A 19,535-nucleotide genomic window follows, 5' to 3' on the forward strand; every position below is an offset into this window, starting at 1 on the left:
CAGCTGCGGGAGCTGCCGGGGCTCGGGTCGGCGGCGCGGCGCGGCGGGGACGGCCCGGGAGCCGGTAAGGGCCGCGGCCCGCCTCCGCCTCCCCCTCCCCCGCCGCCCTCGGGCCCACCGGCGGCGGCCGCTCCCTCCGGGCTGGCGCCCCCGGCCCCCCCCCGGCCGCGGGGTTGCGCGCCCGGGCCCCGCCCCCGCGCAGGCCCCGCTGCCCGCGAGCGCCCCGGCGCCGGAGGCCCTTCCCCACCCCCCCCATCCCCGGACGTTGCCGCCGGGCCCGTCCCGTCCCCGCCCCCGCCCCCCGGAGCCAGCGGGGCGGCCCCGGCAGCGGCGGGCGCGGAGCGGGGCGGGCTGGCGCCGCGGGGGGCCGGGCGCGGCCGGGACGCGTCGAGCGGCCCCGCGGGTGCTGGGTCACCGCTCCCGCCGAGGGCCGGGCCCGGCCCTCCGCGCCGCCGTGCGGGGCAGCCCGAGTAGGCGCGCGGGCCGGCAGCGCCGTGGCGCGGGGCGATCGCGCCTCCGTGTGCTCGCGGCGAAAGAAGCCTCTTCATGTGTCGCAGTAGCTGTCATGCGGGAGCGCGTTGAGCCCTACCCCGCCCTGCGCAGCCCCGCCTTGCAAACGCCAGTGATTAGCTGAGATTAGCCTCTCTCTGCCTGCTGTAATCTGGGTTTATAACACGCACGTAGGAAAAAAGGCTGACGAGGGTGTTGCAGGACTGAGAAGGGGGAGTGTCAGATCAGTGCAAAGGGGAGGGGTAGTGTGAAGGCTTTAAATTGATGCTGGGATATGGAGGCTGTAGGACAGTTTGTTTCTTAGCCACTGTGTCATGGCTAAGAGGCATCTTTTAATTCTTAGGGTTGCCATTTGTCTCTTGGATGACCTCGGACAAGTCATTTCTGTCCTGCTGCCCAGGGTTCCCCCTCAGCAAAGGGAGATCAGGCTACCAGCTTCCTTTGAGTGCTGTGTTGGAAGTCCAGCATCGGCAGGAATTACTCAAAGAGGAACGCTTGGGTGCCCAATGGCAACGGGAAGATTGGGGAAGTCAGTAGGAAGGGATTTCAGATTGACAGTATTTGGGTGGTGAAAGAGAGAGAAAACTTTACTGGAGTGATGCCAGGGATGATTATCATGGCAGCGCTCAGGTTCAATTAGCTAATACAACATCGACTGCTGTTTTTGACAATGTACTCTGAGCAACAAGTATTTCAGGTTAGCATAGGTGAGGAATTTCTGCTTCTGTCAGCATTGTCTGCATGATCCACCATGATTTGAGAGTATGTGTGTTTAGTTTTGATTACTTAGCTGCGTGCTCTCCATTCCTCAGTTGCGGGGAGTGCTCTGACCTGCTGGGTTTCGCTTTGCAGACAGTGTTAACTTCTAAGGACACTGTGCAGGAAACCATAGTTAGGGGAGGCTTTCGGGGAATTGCTCCTTCTGTTCCATGGCTTCTATTGGGGCTGAGGCTTGTTAATACCTTAGGTCTCTAATCAGATGTCTATCTGCAGAAGGAGGAGGAAGATTATCATGATTAATTAATTAGAGGTCCTGAGAAAAGCATTAGCTTCCTCAGAAGTCTTAGATGCTATTTTGGGAGATAACAGCAGGTGGCAATCTCGCCTTAAAAATTTTCTTATGGAACAGTGCAGTGCTTGTGAATTTTTGTCAGGCAGCCACAAGAGGTTGCTAAAGAAGGGCTTTTTCTGCTTTAAGGGTCATGAGTCTGGTTCTGGATATAGAGGTATACAGTGTATGGAAGAATCACCTCTCTCTGAAGAGTAAGACTCAAATCGGCCTCTTTTTCCTTCCAAGCTTAGAGCCCACTAATTTGGGGAGGAGGTGCCGCAGTGGAGCTGAAGTGATAGAAGATGCTTAGGAGAGGGTGTGATTCTGTGACCTTATGGCTTCTTATGCATCTTCTGTGGGTCTTCTCAAGTCTGGCACTACTGCTGCTTTGCCTTCAGGGCCAGGGACATCTGTACCTTTTCAATACTTATGATCCAGTACTTCTGCAATTGTTCCGTTAGTACGGAACTAACCTGAAAGGTGCCTTGTTTGCTTTTCTGTGACTGGCTAGGGTGCCTTGTGCAAGGCACTTTACCTTCCATTCTGTGCTGACTTAATTTTGTGAAATAGGAACACCAGTGTTGACTTTCTGTGCAAAATGAATGTTTTGTGATCTATTGAAGAGTTGGATGACTGGTCATTACTGTTTTCACATTTTTGTGGCTTGACTTTGTATTTGCCTGTTAAATGCAAATTGTGCTAGCCATACCCACAAGCACTCTGGCATTGAGGGAAAGACGTGGCAGTTGGTACCATTGACCTAGCTATTTCCTGATGGTTCCATCGAAGACATTGCTTCTTTGCCAGTTAGCTTAGGTGAGGGGAGTGGTCTCTTGGCTATTGCCTCGTAGTTGTGATGGGTTAGCAGGGGAGTTGCCCTCTCAAAAGCCAAGAAACAGTGATGCGTGCATGTACAGCGAGCTCCTGTGACTGATGGATTGTAACTGGAGGAGGAAGAGGCAGGAAAGGGACTGGTAAGTAAAATACCAGCTGTCCTGCTCCCCAGCATCAGTGGAGTCAGGTAGTGCTTTGTGTAATAGACAACAGGTTCCTCCAGCCCCTTCTGGGCACAGTTTTGTTCCCCGCTGCTGACAACAGAAGCAGATCGGAAAGGGGTTCCTGTGCTTTTGTGGGAGACAGATGAACAGGGGCTGCAAGCTTTTGGCAAAGAGAATCTGATAGAGCTCTAGAGAGTACCAGGTAAAGTGTGTGCTGGAAGATAGGAAAATAAGGTCTGTTTAGAGGTCTGTTACAGTGATGCTGAGGAGCTGACCTTTCCACTCACTTCCTAGCATGTGTGAGGAAAGAGTAGTACTTGTGTTATTGTACATGTGTTCTGTTCCGATTCCTCTGGGCCTCGGCTAAGTTGGGATAAAGCTAATATGAGAATAGAAATAGGTACTTTGAGCTTTGAGAGAGTCTGCTGCAGACTAATGCTAACAAGCATTAAAGAAATTCTAATCAAACAGTGTGTCCTGTAATGAAAGAATAGTGCATGGAGGGGAGAGAGGATGTCCTTATCTTCTGACTGATGTTGGAGAAGAAACTCTAAAAAGGGTATTAGTTATTAGCCAGTAGGTCCAAGTGCAAGAAGCGATGCCAACCAGATTCCCCTTTTTGTGGACTTCAGATGGTTGGAGGCCAAAACTTCATATAAGCCACAAGATGACTGAAGCCTCCTTTGAAGTCTGTTTTTCATATGGTTTGCCCAGACAATGGGCTGGCCACAGTAAGCTATGTTTATGAACTTGGCTAGGAATAAATATGTATATTCTGGTCTGGGTAAGGCCAAGCTGTCAAAAACTGACACTTATAGCCCTGCATCTGAACAGAAAGTCCATGTGATGCAAACTGTGATTTTTGCTGTTAGCCTGGCTAAGGCAAACAGCGTTGAGTAACCAAGGGAGTTTAATCACAGCAAGCTGTCAAGATACAGAGTGTTTTGGTGTGCTGCCAGTTTTACTTTATTCAGCATGATATCAGCTGAAGGCACGGTTCGCAGCTCTGTTTAGCTAGAGGTGAAAGATTGCTCTGCAGCCAGACTTGAAAGGTTTAGGAACTGCTCATGAGCATGACCCTGCTAGCCTGTGAATGGTGCATCTGTTTGAATATCATTGTTATTACATATTATTTATGTTACTGACATGCCTAGAAGGCCTGGCCATAGCCTGGGACCCAAAGGTGTTGGATGCTTTATCCTCAGCAAGAATGGGATCTTACATAAAATAACGATTTGAGTGTGTTTTTATATTCAGTGTTGCAGTCGTGGCTGCCTACTGTTGAAGTTTGACTTAAAATTATCCTGCTACATTACTGACTAACTATTCCCTCTCCAGTGACATGGGGAAACTTTGTTGCCATTTTATAGGTGCCAGTTGATCTATGCAGAGCTAATAAAAAGAATTGTTGTCAGAGCTGCGATTGAAATGCAACAGTTTCTTTTGAATCACTCACCTTCTCCTACCATTTACAAACTGAAGAAGAAAGTCAAATGATTTTTTTTCTTTGGGCTTTTTGAGAAAGGAGTGAGAACAAAGTACAGTAAATGAACTGGCACTTCATAGTATTGCACTTTGTTTTCTGTTGCCACGTCACTTTGCTACTTGGAATTTAGCCTGTCCTGAATTTCTTTCTGCTTCTTTTTTGTCTAGGTATACAGTGACATCAGCTTGTTCAGAGAGAGCAACTAGAGCTTTGCAAAGATGTTTGTTTAAATGAATTTCTGCAGCTGATTTAAACCAGCCTGGACTGAAGACTTGAGTATGTTGTTTAATTTAGATCCCCTTCCTTTTACTGAAACTCTCCTGTAATTGGGGTATAGGAAGAAGAGAGCTATGTATGAAAGAAAATCTGGGATCAAACAGCTGGGATTATTTTTTAATGAATTCTAAAATACCCTAATTTATCCCAGTAAAACTGTGTTCACTAGCTCAAGAAGCAGCAAATAATTCTTCTCTATTGAGAACCATTTGTTTTCACAGTGCAGTCCTAAGGGGGATGTTTTGTTACTGGGGTGGTTATTTTCATGTTAACTTTGTCAGGCTGTTCTAACCACTGTGTAAAATTTCTTCTAGAGCCTAGAAAATGAAGCTAAAGGAAATTGAGCGAACAGCTGTTCAGGCATGGAGTCCAGCAAACAACCACCCTGTTTACCTAGCAACAGGTAAAGTTCTTCTTAATTCAAGAAAATTAAAGTATAGTCACAGAGAGAGTTTATGTAGAGTTGTATCAGCCTTATCTTTTAACAATTTCCACTTCAATAAATGCTGGAAAAATTAGAAGCAACATACTGAAAATATTATAGCCTTTTTTTTTTTTTTTTAAGTGACTTGTGGGGGATTATTTTTATGCCAGTCTTTGACTCCTTAAAGGACAGTGATATTTCAAAGGGTGAATACATGACTTTTCAGATCTAGCTTCTAATTAAGTCTGTTTGCTTCAAGTGTCTGAACTCTAACACCTGCTTGCTATAAAAAATAAATCGAATTAAGGTTACTTATTTGGTATGTCTGTGGAGCAAAGTTCATTCTAATCACATCCATTTAAGCTCACTTTCACTTTGCTGGATTTCAGACACTATCACATGGCTTGACAGTCCAAGATTAGGAATCTCTTTTTCCTAAAATTGCCTGTTTCTGATTACATTCAGTTTTTAATACTTCTGCAAACCCTCAAATTTGCATTTTGTTGACATTATTCATTATTCAGTATTAGTATAAACCTTTTATTTCCTGAAGCTCAAAGTCAGCATGTTCACTGAATTGGCAGTAGGTGAGTTTAGTGTCTGTGTGGAACCGGTGGCCTGAGTTGTCTACCCAACATGAGAATGAGCCAGCTCTGTTTCCTGTCTGGGTTGCGCAGCGCTGCCATATTGTTTTTGCTTTTTTATAGGGCTGACAGTCAGGAGAATGTGACTAAAGTTCAGCTGTTGCCTTAAAAGCAACATTACTACTTTTGGGGTAGATGGTCTATTTTGTATTTCTCTAATAAGGCCAGAGTTTTGGTTAGACCAAAGGCCTTGGCTTCAGTCTGCTTTAGATCAGAAGCTGCATAGTTTCATAATTTGTACTGCTTTTTTATGGTCTCTTGGGCACTTCCCCTCCCATAGGCAGTTACGAAGCATCCCTGTGGTAACTGGGTGACTATTTGCTTGGCAATGTCCCATTAGGCAATCTTAAATTTATTTTTAGCTTTTATTCTGTAAACTAGGGAGAAGTAAGGAAGCCATCACTGTGTGACTGCTACCTCTCTGTGCGTCATCAATGAACGTTTAGGTGGCTAAGTTTGAAGAACTTTTGCTGTAGACTAGGTTTAGACGGTCTAATCAAGACTTTCTGATCATGGTTGGGGACCAGCATACAGGAATATTTGGGATCATAATTATGCCTGGGTTTCATGATGCAACTACATTTGTAATTTCATAAGGACCTATTGTCAGAGGCTGTGGCTATTGGGAAGAGGATATGTGAATTGTATCTCCCCAAAGAGAAAAAGGTATTTTTGCATCAGTGACCTGGATGCTCAGAATTTCTTGAAGTTCTGATTTCTTTCAAAGTCTTTGTCTTGTCTTAACTTTTGGCCCCTCTATCTGAGTTATTCAGACACGTCCTCTCCTTGAGCAGGCACAGCACCAAGGATATGTTGACTATCAGTCAAGAATTGGTTCATTGGTGAAAGATTGGTTGCAGTGCTACAGCCTTGCTCTTTTTGTGTCTTCTGTTTATGAGAAAAGTGCCCACTTGTAAGTGCCCCCTTGTACTTCTGCTAGGAACATCTGCCCAGCAACTGGATGCATCCTTCAGTACAAATGCCACCTTGGAAATATTTGAGATTGACTTCAGGGATCCCTCCCTGGACATGAAGCAGAAAGGAACCCTTCCTGCCTCGAACAGGTACTAGAGGCTCATACTGACATATCTGTCGGTGGAACTGAAAAGGGCTTTTCTAGTACAAGAAGGGAGAGAGGGTGAAATTATATTTTATGGGTATAAAGTGATCTTTGGGAATCAGCTTACCTTCTGTCTTTAAGGACCTGAGCATTCTTGGCTTGAGACAAATCATGCTGGGTATTTAATGTGTTTGCAAATGTGCAGCAGTTGAATCAGTAGAGAAGGCTAAGAGGACTTGTATGGTAGTCAGTCTGGAGAGTCATTCTGTATCCTGTGAATTAGCTGGGGCTTTTGGTTTGAAACAAAACAAAAAAACCATCAGTAGAGTGAAACCTACCCTCCAGCTTTTTAAGAGGAGGTGATTTATTGACGCTTGACAGTGACATTTGCACCCAGTGCAAAATACAGTTACCCTTGATTTGTAACTAGCAGCTTTTACAGTGAATAAACTTATTTTTCAGATCTGAAGGCTGGAAAGGAAAGAGTATAGTCCTCTAATCTAACTCCCATATAGTGTAGCTTAGAGGATTTCACCCACAAAATTCCACGTGAAGCCCTAAACTCCTTAAAAATAAATAAATTAATTAAAAGAAAAAAAGATCTTCTATTGTAGCTTCCTTTTCCAAAGACACTGGAAGGAAGCTCATTTCTTTTTGAGTGCAGGAGCCACAGTCTTCTTCAAAAGGAGATAGTTATTTAAGGTACAGACTGATATGTGTGTTTGATAGGTTGGAATATGGATGTGATTCTTGGTAGTGCAGGGTGTCTTGGCTTCCACTGAATATTGTGGCTTATGCCAGCTTCATTTTCTCCTTCTTCAGGTTTCATAAGCTGATCTGGGGTAACTTTGGAAATGAGTCCCCTGAGTCCTCTGGAGTGATCATTGGTGGAGGCGATAATGGAGTACTGACAATATATAGTGCACACCGGATCTTGGCTTCAAAGAGCGAGCCTGTAATTGGGCAGACAGAGAAGCATTCAGGCCCTGTTCGAGCTCTTGATTTCAATCCTTTCCAGGTATGCAGCCTTAAGATACTTGCAACTAAATGAAGGTTAGCCACCATGAGTTTTTCCCATGTTTATGCAGATTTATAAACTGAAGGAATGGATTAAACCCGGAAGAGGCATGGTAGTTGTGATACAGGACTAGTTTGGAACTCAGATTTGAGTTCTGTTCATGGCTTTTTCACTGAATTCCCCAGTGACCTTGATTAAGTTGTTAACCCCTCTGTAAAAAATGTCTTGTAATGTTGTTGCATGTTACACTATTACCCATTTGAAATCACAGATTCTTTTGTTATTTGTTCAGTTGGTGTCTAATTTAGTGGGGCTCTGATCACACTTGAAGAGACTGCAATATAAGCGATTAGTCATCAGAGCCCAAGTTCTTGTAGGTAGCACAAAGACAAATTGAGAGTTGGTTGCAGCCCATTGTGGGAAGCCTTCATCTTCCCAGAAGGAATGTCCTTGGTGTCAGGATGTAGTGCAAAAGCTCAGCTGACCAGAGAGAGTGGTTTCCCCTCCTGTGGCAGAGTTTCATGATGAATCACACTAGCCACCTGCATATGTAGCTTGTCAGGCAAAATAAAACAGGTCTTGATCATGGGGCAGCTGAAGGCAGGGAGACCAGAAATGGGCTTGACTTATAATCTGGTGAGCATCTTTCTGCTTGCCAATGGCTGTGAAATGCAGCTTTCGCCTGACTTTGGGAGCTTTGGGTCTTTTTGCTTATGCTTATTTTTAAGAAGTCCATCCTCTTTCCCTGTGAGCAGGAAACTCAGCTGAGCTTTACTTTCCCCACAGAGTAACCTCTTGGCCTCTGGAGCCAATGATTCTGAAATTTTCATCTGGGACTTGAATAACTTCAGTGTGCCTATGACACCAGGAGCTAAGTCACAGGTAAAGGAGTTTTCCTCTGGGCAAGACCCCTGCAGTTTTGTATCTCAGTAAGCAAGGTGAAATGATATGAGGGTGTGGAGTGATCCTGCTGTATTCACTCTCTGAAGGGGGAATCGTCTTGACCTCTCTCAGGAGGAAGATGAATCAGAACTGACTAATCAGCCTCATTCTGGGGAGGTGGAAAGAGTGGTGTAAAGGGAAGGGAGGTAGGCTGTCAAGCTCTGGAAGGGTGCACATTGCATGGATGGGTAAGCGCTTTGTGGATTTGAATCAAGTTACTGACTGGTTTGTCTTGTGATTCAGCTGGGGCATGTGTGACGGATTAAGAAGGCTTATTGGACCTTCTCTGAGGTATGAATCTGCTTCAGCTGAAGCTTTTCATATCTCATGATAGTAATATCCCCAGCACAGCCAGCAAGCCATTTAATGCATCTTGGCTATTATTTCCAGATAATGTTTCCTGAGCTTGGAGGGGAAGCTTCTGATCTTCTGATCCTGATTCTGTTATTTAGGGCAATCAGCTCCTGAAAGTGGAAATATCGTAGTAAGCTTGCTTAAAAGCAGGCCAAGTTTTCCTCCAGTAAGCCTCCCATTTGTCTCCTTGCCCATCTCCTTCATTGCTGTAGATACAGTAACAGGAATTAGCCTTGAGTGCTTCATTGTCCATCTCACTGCACTCTTGAAATGTTGCACAAGGTCATCTTTCTATTTAAGTTCTCTTCCAGGAGTCAGGATAGAAATATCTATGTTCTCTCTGGTCTGCAGCCTGATCTCAGTATATTGCAGGCTGTTCTATGTGCATCTGTTGCTTTACTGTGGAATTAATAGTGTATGACACATTTGGCTAATGCAGACTCACATGTAGAATCTAATACCTGTGCCCAAGATGCAAAGGAGCTTTTCCAGAATTAGACTGTCCACTGCACTTTCTGTATAAAGGATTTCCCCTGCTCCCTAGTGTTTCCTGTCAGTGCTGCTGACATTTCCAGTTGGTTGATCAGAGATTGAAGAGAGGAATCTATAGATCGTCAAATCTCTTAGTCCAGCTGGTGACAGAATCCTGCAATTGATGTTCCCTCAGTATGGGGATAATGAATCTGTGGCCTTTCCTATCTTGGCAGCCTCATGAAGACATCAGTGTGGTGTCCTGGAATCGGCAGGTGCAGCATATCCTGTCCTCCGCTCACCCCAGTGGCAAGGCTGTGGTTTGGGACCTCAGGAAGAATGAGCCTATCATCAAAGTCAGTGACCACAGCAACAGAGTGAGTGGAGGAAAGACTGCGATTTTGACGGGCCTGCAACATGCCACCTCAGTGATTGCAAAGCAGAGGCTCTAGGGATGAAGTGTTTTTATTGTGGGAGCTGTTGGGGTTGGTCCTCTTGGAACTGGAAGGCTTTTATAAGAAGGCTATGGGGGGGGGTGGGGGAGAGTTGATCTGTCCAGAGTATCCTTGAGTTTTAGCAATTCTGTGCTGCTGCAGCAGTGTTTGGAGTCCCTGTTTGCAATGGAAGGAGAGAAGTCAAGGAGGAAGTAGACCATAGAAACAAGATATTAGCTTGCCCTTTGGAGTTCTTGTCCTGGGTAAGAGCATGAGGCGACCGAGTGTGTGCATAATTGATACTGTTGCCATGCTGTAGCTGTCAGTCCACACCAGCATTTGGCTCATTTTAAAGCATGGAAGGCTGGAAATAAATGCAGCAAATTGTTATTTCGGGAGATATTACAAGTTGTTGGACCTTGAGAAAGATCCAAGTGGTTGATACAAATCATCCTTTGAAGAAGGAAGACCTAAGGTTTTGTGTGTCTGTGCCTACAGGCAGATGTTCATATGACCTTGCAGCAGGAGAGTTGTAGTTCATAAAGGGGTGTGTAAGGAAATCTTTCTATATCCAAGGCAGGTGGGAAGGCTCCCACCTGTGCAGGAATAGAGTACAAGTCCTCTGCCTCATAAAAGAATGCAAAAAAAAAAAAAAAAAAAAAATTGCAATCACAGCTCTCTTCCTAGATAAACCTAGAACTAGTCCTTCAATTTCTATAGGGTTAGTGAGTTTTTCTGCTGTGTAGAGAAGGTAGAAATACTTGCTTCCCACAGCAAGACATTGCTGGACTTGCTTTATGTCAAACGTTCTAGGAGAGTTAGGTGCAGAATGACATGGCTCTGGGCCATTTGCTCTGTTGCCAGCTTGCATTGCTGAATTTTCAGCCCATGCTATTTTTGTCCCTAGATGCATTGCTCAGGAATGGCCTGGCACCCAGAAGTTGCAACCCAGCTAGTCCTTTCCTCTGAGGATGACCGCTTGCCAGTGATCCAAATATGGGACTTGCGTTTTGCTACCTCTCCTTTGAGCCAGCTGGAAGGGCACACAAGGTAAGGGCCTGCTTGTCATGTTGCCTTTTCAAGGATCTCCATCTTTAAAAGGAAGGCAGCTGGGAGACTGAGCTTTGGCAAGCTATTATGTTTTTACAGGCTGCTTTGTTTCACCAATTGGTCTGGTTCAGGCAGAGATGAGAACCGGCATTTTTGAGCTTAAGTGCGAACGTGATGTATTCTGCTTTCTTGTTGACAGGACAAGAAAGTGGGTTAGGTATGAAATATGACTCTATTTTCTTTCTGCTCTATTTTAGGGGAGTTCTGTCTGTCTCTTGGTGCCAGGCTGACCCTGAACTGCTGTTGAGTAGTGCCAAAGACAACCGGATCTTGTGCTGGAACCCAAGTATGGGGGAGGTACATAACCACAGCTAGAAGTACATGTTGTCTGCTTTATGCGTAGCTGTGTACCATGCTATGCATGTGTCCCTTCTCTGTATTCCTGTGGAGTACCAATGTCATTTCCTACAATCTGTCTTCTGCGCTCTTCCTGTCTGGAGAGAATGAGGTTGTTGTCCATGTCCAAACTGAAAACAACAGAGACTCTCAGATATTTCCTCCTTCTGTATATAGAGGTCATAGAAGGAAGAAAGCTTTAACTAAAACTTAGTTTCAGCTAATTTTGATTACTCTTATTTTGTTCACATATGTAGTGGTTCCTGTGTCCATTTGTTTCTTCTTCCTCCTCCTAGGGTATTCAAAAACTGGGGGGAAACCTCAAGGAGAATAAGGAGCATTTGTTAGGGTCATTGAGAGTGGAATAATGTAACTAAAGATGTGTACAAACTTTCTCCATAGAACAGTGGTTTCACATGTGTGTGTTTATCTAGTGAAATATTTAGGCATCACAACAGTTTTAAACATTAAAATAAGGCTGTGCAAAAATTTCTCTCACACCTACTCATTCAATGCTAAGTTTCTGGATAAAACTGAATTTTGAACTTCGAACAAAATTCACTCAGTTGATCTTGATGATAGCATGGGAAAAGTACTCTAACAATATTAACAAAGTCCAGCTGGGAGCCCCAGGCCAAATGCATCTCATGGGACAATTTCACTGAACTGACCACCTTTGACTTGGAGGCATAGAAAAAAGTTAAGCCATTTTTGTAAAAGGCATGAAATGCTGCTCTTGTGTTTTCGTGGGATTTGATGTTCACTCTGTACAGATGTCTAGTGGCTAGAAGAGAATCTGACTCTGAAACTTTCCTGGTGTCTATTAGTTACTAAAGCCTTTTCACTGTGTTTTAGGAGAAGAACTTAAAAGCCAATTTTAGTAGAGGTGATTTGTCTTTATATGCATGCTGCTGTGGATTTGCAGGGTCCAAAGTGAAGTTAGACATTTGTGCAGAGATTATTGTTATGGGTCTGCTCTTGACTTAGTGCCAATCTTTAGCAGTGATTAGAAAATTTTCAGGTGATAAAAAAAGTGGGAGGGTTCTGAACAGTAAGGACAGGGAAATTATACAGAATGGCTGATCTCCTGGTAAGCTGTTTTTTAATGTTTGTTTTGTTTTTGTTGTGTTGTTTTTTGTGTGTGTTTTTTGTTTTTGTTGGGTTTTTTTTAGCAATCTATATTTTAATATAAGCCAATGCGAGATTATATACTTGGGAGCAGAGAACACAAATCATGTTCCTAGGCACAGAAACATGAAAAGAAAGTTAGGATTCTGTGTCTTGGAAAACTATTTACCTGTGAGGCACAGAGGAAATCTCCGTTTTACAAACTGTAGGTTTAAAGTTAAGGTTATATTAGTGAGCTGCCTAACATCATGCAGGAAGTCTGTGACTGGCCCTTGAATTGAACTTTGGATTTTTTTGAAGGCTGGACTAGAAACCTGTTGGCTAAAATATCCTTTTGTAGTTCGTTTGTAGCTTTTACAGTCCTCTTTTGCTGTTCTACTTTTTTTTTTTTTCTGTGGCCTTTCATTATTCCCATCAAGTTTGTTATTCCAGACAATCCTTTCGGTTTACATGTTCTTACTCCTGACATCTTTTTGCCTATTGGCTTATGTTTTTCTGGCCATCATTTTTTGATGCGTCTCCCTGGGTTAACAGCAGGTGCCACAATTACAGCACTCTGATACAGTAATACTTGGAATACAGAGCAAAACTGACTCGTTGCTTGTTATTTTATTCTACGATCAGAATATTGTTTAGCAGCTTTTCATGGCTTTCTACTGTATGGGCTCAGTGCATTGCAACTCTAATGTTGCAAATATATCCTTCAAGAAGCAAAAATAAGAGACTCATATATGGAGAGGTATAAATAAAGTATGACACACTTGCTGTAGACAAATAATTTGGGGAGAACAGGGGACTATTCTTGTGTCATGTGCTTTTGCCTTCTCTCTTTCTGCGATAGGTGGTTTATGAGTTGCCCATTCGGAGTCAGTGGTGCTTTGACGTCCAGTGGTGCCCTAGGAACCCCACAGTCTTCTCTGCTGCCACATTTGATGGGTGGATCAACATTTATTCTGTTATGGGCGGGAGTTTAGAAGCTCAACAGAAGACTCAGGCTGACAAGGTAAAGTCCTGTGGACATGCTAGGGCTTGAGGCATTGGCAGCTTTTATCTGTCTTCTGAGAGTGTGAGAAGCACACCCATGAAACAGTGTGGTTTTAAGTAATGCAGTCATCTCATCCACAAGGATGTACTGCTGTATGGTGTGTGTGAGAACCAGAAACTACCTGGGTGAGGACTTAATATCCATACAAGTCCAGAAGGGTTGTAGGCCTATATTGCCTCTTGATAAAGAGGTTTCTCAGTATCTCTTGTAAAATTCATTAAAGTACATAAAACCAAAATCAAGTGGAGTTTTGATGATACATATATTCTATGATTACTACTACTAGACTAAAACTAAAGCAGCACAGCTATTAGAGCAACAAGCTTTTCTTGCCATTAAATTGAAATTAAATAAATCAATATTAAGTAATACAATGAATTTTCCTTTATTAGCTCAGAAGAGTAAAAAGTAGCATATAAACCACAGTTAGTAATTTACCCCAAGTCAGTTGACTTTAACTTGGAGCGGGTTAATATTTTGAAACTGAAACCCATTATTTAGCTGATAAATACATGGCCAAACTCTGATCAAATTAAAATTTGTCTAAAATTTCAGTTTTAATCTGGTGTCTAGCCTTTTAATTCCTTCCCTCTCTCCCAGCCAAAAAATGTATTACAATACAGGTTTTAAGAGGATATATATAAGCATGTTTGTGTTATTTATATAGTAATTTACAGCTGACTGAGTTCAGTTTCATAGGATTTGCAAGAGACAGAAAATATTTTATGAAGCAACAGCTATAGGAGATTAAGGATTTATATAACCCATGGAGAATTTTCTTCATGTGCATGTGACACCACACTTCCACATTTCAAAATTGGAGAGTAGTAGGGTAGAACAACTCCTAGATAAATAGAATAAAAAATAAGTACAAAAGTAGAAGACGATGACAGTAGTTACAGAGACAAGGGAGTTCATGACCTCTTAAGCTCTCTGTTCTCTGGATTTCATGGTATCAGGACAGAAAGTCTTTGTCAAAGATCTTCATTCTGATGTTCCTGGTACTTCCGTAGTGTGTATTTATTTTTTAAGGTTTAGGGGGAGTGATCTGTTAAGTACAAGCTGTTCCCCCAGGAAATGATCTGTTTCAGAATTAGTTTCCACTCAAGTGACTCAGTGACTTGAAGGACAAAGCATCTAGGCCTTGCCTGTGATTCTTTGTTTGGCAACCTTACCTTGCTCAAACTTACGTTGCTTCCTTTCAGATATGCCAGTCAGCCATTCTTTGGACCTATGCCCTATGATCCAGTCAAGCTTGAATAGGGTTCTCCTTCACAAACATCAAGTCTATGCCAACAATGTTAAAAATAGTGAACGCTTGCAAGCAGCATTGTGTATATATAGTCACTGACTTCCTAAATGTCAGAAATCAAGATCAGGGGCCACTTCTGACACACTCTTGTCTAGGCAAGAAAGTCTGAAGAGATTTATTTCACCAACCTCATCTGAAGCCCTATAAAAACTTGAGACAGTCCTTAAAACTAATGCATTCAAAAGACCCCAGCATTCTTTTATGAGCAAAACAAGAAATAAGCTGGGCAACTTTTGACCATATGCAATTGCTGCCTTGCATAAAACAAGTAATTTTGTAACTCCTGTGTTTATGAGCTGGTGCTAGGCCAAGCAGTGTGTGTTAGGCAGTTTTCATCTTGCTAAGGAAAACTTTAAAATCTCTCAAGGTGAACCTTGCTTAAGAAATAATTTCCAGAACTGTTTGGAAATACTGTTTCTCTCACATAGGGGTTTGGTGGCACTCCAGGAAGAGAAGTAATAGCCTCTTTCTTCATCAGCAAGGAGGGTAACTAATTACTAAGCAATAGTTGAATGTACTTATACCCTACAGAGAGGAACGGAATTATATCTCATGCCCTTCTCCATTTGATCCTAGATCTCCTCCTCCTTCAACAACCTCGATCCCTTTGGCACAGGACAGACCCTTCCTCCTCTGCAGGTGCCGGAGCAAGTAGCTCAGACCACCTTGATTCCGCCATTAAAAAAGCCACCCAAGTGGATTCGCAGGCCTGTGGGGGTTTCATTTGCAGTAAGTAAATGGAGCATCCTTAGCTGAAAATGCAATAGATTCTTCTTGTTGTGTTGCAATCTATTTCTTTTGTTAGAGAAACCTTTTTAATGCCTGTGTAAGGTGCAGCGTGATGTCCCATGCAAGGAAGCTCTCTTGCTCTATGTTCAGATACATTTTGAACAAAGAAGAGTCCTATAACAGAGCATAGGAGTTTATAAGTAGGAGTTAATGGAGCTAAGGAAAGCTCATAAATCCTTTCCTTGTAGGCTGTGACACATGCATTCCCATTCTCCTCCTCTGTCTTTCTCCTTTCTATCCATGTATGTAATTTTCAACCCCTTTCCTCTGTCTGTCTAGTGCCTGCCATTCACATTATGGTTTTTAATCAGTGCAACCTGCCTGTCAGTTTCAGAAAAGAACAGTTCCAAACAGTATTTCTTCCTCTGTGCCTCTCTGGCATTTGCAATTGGCTATGCCTGACAGCACATACACAAGTGTCATGGTTGTCGGTGAGGACTACTAGTCCTTCAGCTGAAGGGCTTGTGAAGTGAACTCCTTCAGGGTCGCTAACATCCATACACATGCAACTCTTTGTGTTCTTTGTGATCGTGGCTGGAACTTGAGTCAACTTTGCCAAATGAAAAGCTGAGTGAGTTGTTTTTACCTTCACTTTCAAGAATGCTTACTGTGTCTCCCTTTGTCCTTCTCAGTTTGGGGGAAAATTGATCACCTTTGGTCTTATCAAAGTTCCTGGACAGCAAGTGCAGCAGACTTGCCCACGCCAGGTGTTCATCAGTCAAGTCACTACCGAAACAGAGTTCCTGGTCCGATCCAGAGAACTGCAGATGGCCCTGCAGTCAGGGAACCTCCTCGAGTACTGCAAGGGCAAGATCCGGACAGCCAAGCTGCAGTTCGATGAGAACCTCTGGAACTTCCTGAAGGTAGTATGTCTGTGGAGAAACACAGATGTCAGTTCTTTTGCATTCCTGGGGTGGAATGTGCCCATTATGCTCCTCTGTAGCTATATGTATTTGTGTTCTTCAAGGTTTTAAACTGAACTAGATAGACTAATTAATTATTTATCTAAAGAAAAGCTTTGGCAGTTGAGGTCTTGGAGGTTGCCTTATTTTTTCAGTTGGAACGGTCTTTTTGGTGGACTATTTTGGGCTTCCTGTCAATATGCTAAACAGAATTTTCTCATCTCAACCTACAGCCAAACTGTATTTGCTACCTGTGGAGCTCTACCCTATTATTTCTCAAGGCAAAATCCAAATGGGCAGCGAGACTACTTCATAATGAGGGAGAGAGCTGTGACAGCATGAGAACTGTCTTACAGCTCTACATAGGTTGATGGTTCTGTTGACAGTTTGGTATTTATGAGAGTTCAGTAGTGAGAAGTGACCACCCTTCTGAAGAGGCAGGGCTAGTGGAGTCTTAGCCTTGACAGCATTGCACAGACACTCATGGACTCGTGTTTGTGCGGGGTGGGGGTGGGGAAATTTGGGATCTTTTGCGTAGGGTGATGCTTGCATGTGAAATTGAGTCTCTTGAACAGGGTGTCCAGGTGCTTTCCGGGTGGTGACAGAAGTCTCCATTATAAGGGTCATTGCAACAGTGTGTTCAGCTGCATCAGATGAGACACCTCAAACTGTTTGTTCTAATGAATTTGGGTGGTCCCGTGGTCCTGGAAGAGCAGTCAGGATATGCAGGATCCATTGCTATTGATTGTCTTGAACTACAAACCAAGCATCTTAACTGTGTACAAAAGACTGCCCTGCATGATCATTTCTGTACCTGCAGGAACAGTTTCTACTGACTATTTACTGTACAAGTTTCTCTTCTATATACAATTTGGTCAATTCTACAGTAGGAACTGCCTGGGAGAGCTGCTGAGACAGACAGATTCTCCTCCCAGGATGTTAATCACGCATTGAAGCATACAAATAGTGCCTATCCATTTAGCAGTGTACAACCTGTGGGGATCCCTGGAAATGTCTGAAATTCCCACCTGGAGAGTTTCTGTAACAATTAGTTAAATACTTTGTTGTGAAGCTCCAGCTAGGAGTTCAGGCAACCACCCTGTCTCAGGTTGGTCCGTTGTCTTAAATCAGTGCATTGTTTTTATGCGGAGATTAGCTGGGGAGCTCCGGGACTGTCCAGAGAAATAATGACCAAGAGTGCTGGATTTGCACACAGGCATAGCTCTGATACCCAGCTACACCACAATTATAACTATGTGACAAACTCGAATTTCACCTTTATATCACAATTATAACTTAAATTCCATAGGTTTTGGAATTTAAGTCAGCACAGTACACAGTAGTCACCATGTGGATTTGTCATAGCTGGGTCCGTTATCTGAACACTAAACTTTGCTGCTGCAGAAGTAGCCAACAGTTGGCAGCATGTAGATGTTTAGGATTTTACAAATTTTCTTGTCTTTTTCCTTTGGGACCCAGGTGAATCTGGAGCAGGAGTCCAGGACTAAACTCCTCAAGTTGCTGGGCTACAGTAAAGAAGATCTGCAAAAAAAGGTAAGGGATCTGTACAATAGAGAGAAACCTATACAGGGCTAAGGCCACTGAAGTGGAGTTGCAGGTTCCCTACTGGAGATGACTGAGTGATTTCGCATCACATGAGAGATGCTAAACTATTTGAAATTTCAGGTGAGGGGTACCTTGTCCCCCAAACTGAAAGCTAGTGCAATGGTCAGGGAACATAAGCAAAGATCGTTCTGTAGTTTCTTTTGGGACTACAGATGGGGTGCTGGATCAGTCTGGATTCATTCCTCTCCCCTCATGACCTGGGGCTCTACAAACACCTCTTGGCCTTGCATCCTACTCTGAAATTGTCTTTCTAGATCTTAAATGGTAAAGCTGACCTAGACGTGATGGGTTTGATCATGAAACCTCTACTGAGATCTGAGGCCTTCTCCCCAGACCTGAAAGATTAACTGCTTATCCCAGAGATCTGCTTTGAGAGGGTGATGTAGGAAGAGAAAGTCTGAAAAGACTGTTCAGATCCTTTCTTCTGATTGTTCTGGGCCCAGATCTCCTGAATTCCTATTAAAAAGCAAATGTTGGCACCCATAAGAATATAGCCATAGCTGTGCAGGATCAGACCAAAGGGGCCTTGAGCCCAATATCTTGTCTCTAGTTGTTGATGTTCAGAGAAATGTATAACAACATAGCAGTCGTGAGAGCATTCTTCTAGCTTCCAGCTGTCTGCGCCTCAGGGAATTCCTCAGTGAGGAAGAAAGTGATAGATGAAGGCAGTCTGGCATAGCACTGATGGAGCTGCAGGGGAAGAGACTCTTGCAGCAGCATGGTCTATGTCCTTATGAAAGGGACAAATAACCTCTGCTAGATAATGAGACAGGAATAGGGAGACATGGAACTTTTCAAACAGGTGAAAGAGCAGGGGAATTGTCTGTGACTTGCTGGACAGTTGGCTACTTTGCTGTCCATGTGTTTAACTTTAGCAGAGGCTTCACCCTGTGAATGTTCCTTTGTAGATCTCCTCCTGTTTGAGTAATGGGATCCCAGATAAACAGCCCCTTCCTGAGGCAGATGAGAGGAACACTGTGCAGCCAGGTCAGGTATGTCCTGCATGTATTGCCAGTCTGGGAAAACAGTGGAGGGCAGAATAAATGGGAAGGTTTAATTCCAACCACAGGTTGTTGGGCTCAATGCAGGAATCGCAGAGGGCAGTTCACAGGCCTGTCAGACCCTCACAGGGTCGGACTAAATGATCATAGCGGTCCCTTCTGGCTTTAAAACAAATCAGCGAATGATGAAGACAGACTCCTGGCTGTTAACACTGCAAGAAGGCTTGCTTCACCAGTGCTGATTTCTCCAGTGATAGAATTAGCCTCACCCCAACTTAACTTCATCCTACAGTTCTGGATTTCCTCTGTAAAGCTTCTGCTGTGGTATTTCTGTTGCCTTTCTTTCCTTTTCACCTCTGTCCTTTGAAATGTTATTTTCACATGATTTTGGGATATCCATCTTCAGGTGTCTTCTGGGGCCTGGTTCAACATCCACCATAAATTTTGCTCCTCTAAGGTATCTAAAGCTGCTCCACTCAAATTAGCAATCTCTTTCACAAACTTTAAACACTTGCTGAGATATTCTAGGGGTAGCAGTTTTGTCTTGTGTTTTTATAGAGCACCCAGCATGGCTTTGATCCTAGCTGTTAATTACAGATATCATTTGTTGGGCTTGTT

The 19,535-nt window shown here is 43.6% G+C and overlaps 1 protein-coding gene across 7 annotated transcripts in view; it reads left to right on the forward strand.

The window, feature by feature from the left end:
• The window catches only part of SEC31B (SEC31 homolog B, COPII coat complex component), a 36,472-nt gene continuing 16,937 nt past the window's right edge, over positions 1 to 19,535 (forward strand). For 5 of the 7 annotated variants that reach the window (XM_067299985.1, XM_067299988.1, XM_067299987.1 and 2 more), the window contains exons 1-14: positions 1 to 64; positions 4,213 to 4,321; positions 4,636 to 4,724; positions 6,330 to 6,453; positions 7,272 to 7,467; positions 8,254 to 8,349; positions 9,471 to 9,611; positions 10,576 to 10,718; positions 10,976 to 11,075; positions 13,084 to 13,245; positions 15,176 to 15,328; positions 16,021 to 16,251; positions 17,770 to 17,844; positions 18,825 to 18,908. In XM_067299985.1, coding sequence (XP_067156086.1) covers positions 4,646 to 4,724; positions 6,330 to 6,453; positions 7,272 to 7,467; positions 8,254 to 8,349; positions 9,471 to 9,611; positions 10,576 to 10,718; positions 10,976 to 11,075; positions 13,084 to 13,245; positions 15,176 to 15,328; positions 16,021 to 16,251; positions 17,770 to 17,844; positions 18,825 to 18,908 — 1,584 coding nt within the window. In that variant the 5' untranslated portion in view covers positions 1 to 64; positions 4,213 to 4,321; positions 4,636 to 4,645. Of the gene's footprint in view, positions 65 to 2,511; positions 2,536 to 4,212; positions 4,322 to 4,635; positions 4,725 to 6,329; positions 6,454 to 7,271; positions 7,468 to 8,253; positions 8,350 to 9,470; positions 9,612 to 10,575; positions 10,719 to 10,975; positions 11,076 to 13,083; positions 13,246 to 15,175; positions 15,329 to 16,020; positions 16,252 to 17,769; positions 17,845 to 18,824; positions 18,909 to 19,535 lie in introns of those variants that run through there. The other 2 variants (XM_067299986.1, XM_067299989.1) reach the window with 2 other exon arrangements.

The sequence above is a fragment of the Apteryx mantelli genome, chromosome 7 (genome assembly GCF_036417845.1).
Source record: "Apteryx mantelli isolate bAptMan1 chromosome 7, bAptMan1.hap1, whole genome shotgun sequence".
NCBI classification, from domain to species: Eukaryota; Metazoa; Chordata; class Aves; order Apterygiformes; family Apterygidae; genus Apteryx; species Apteryx mantelli.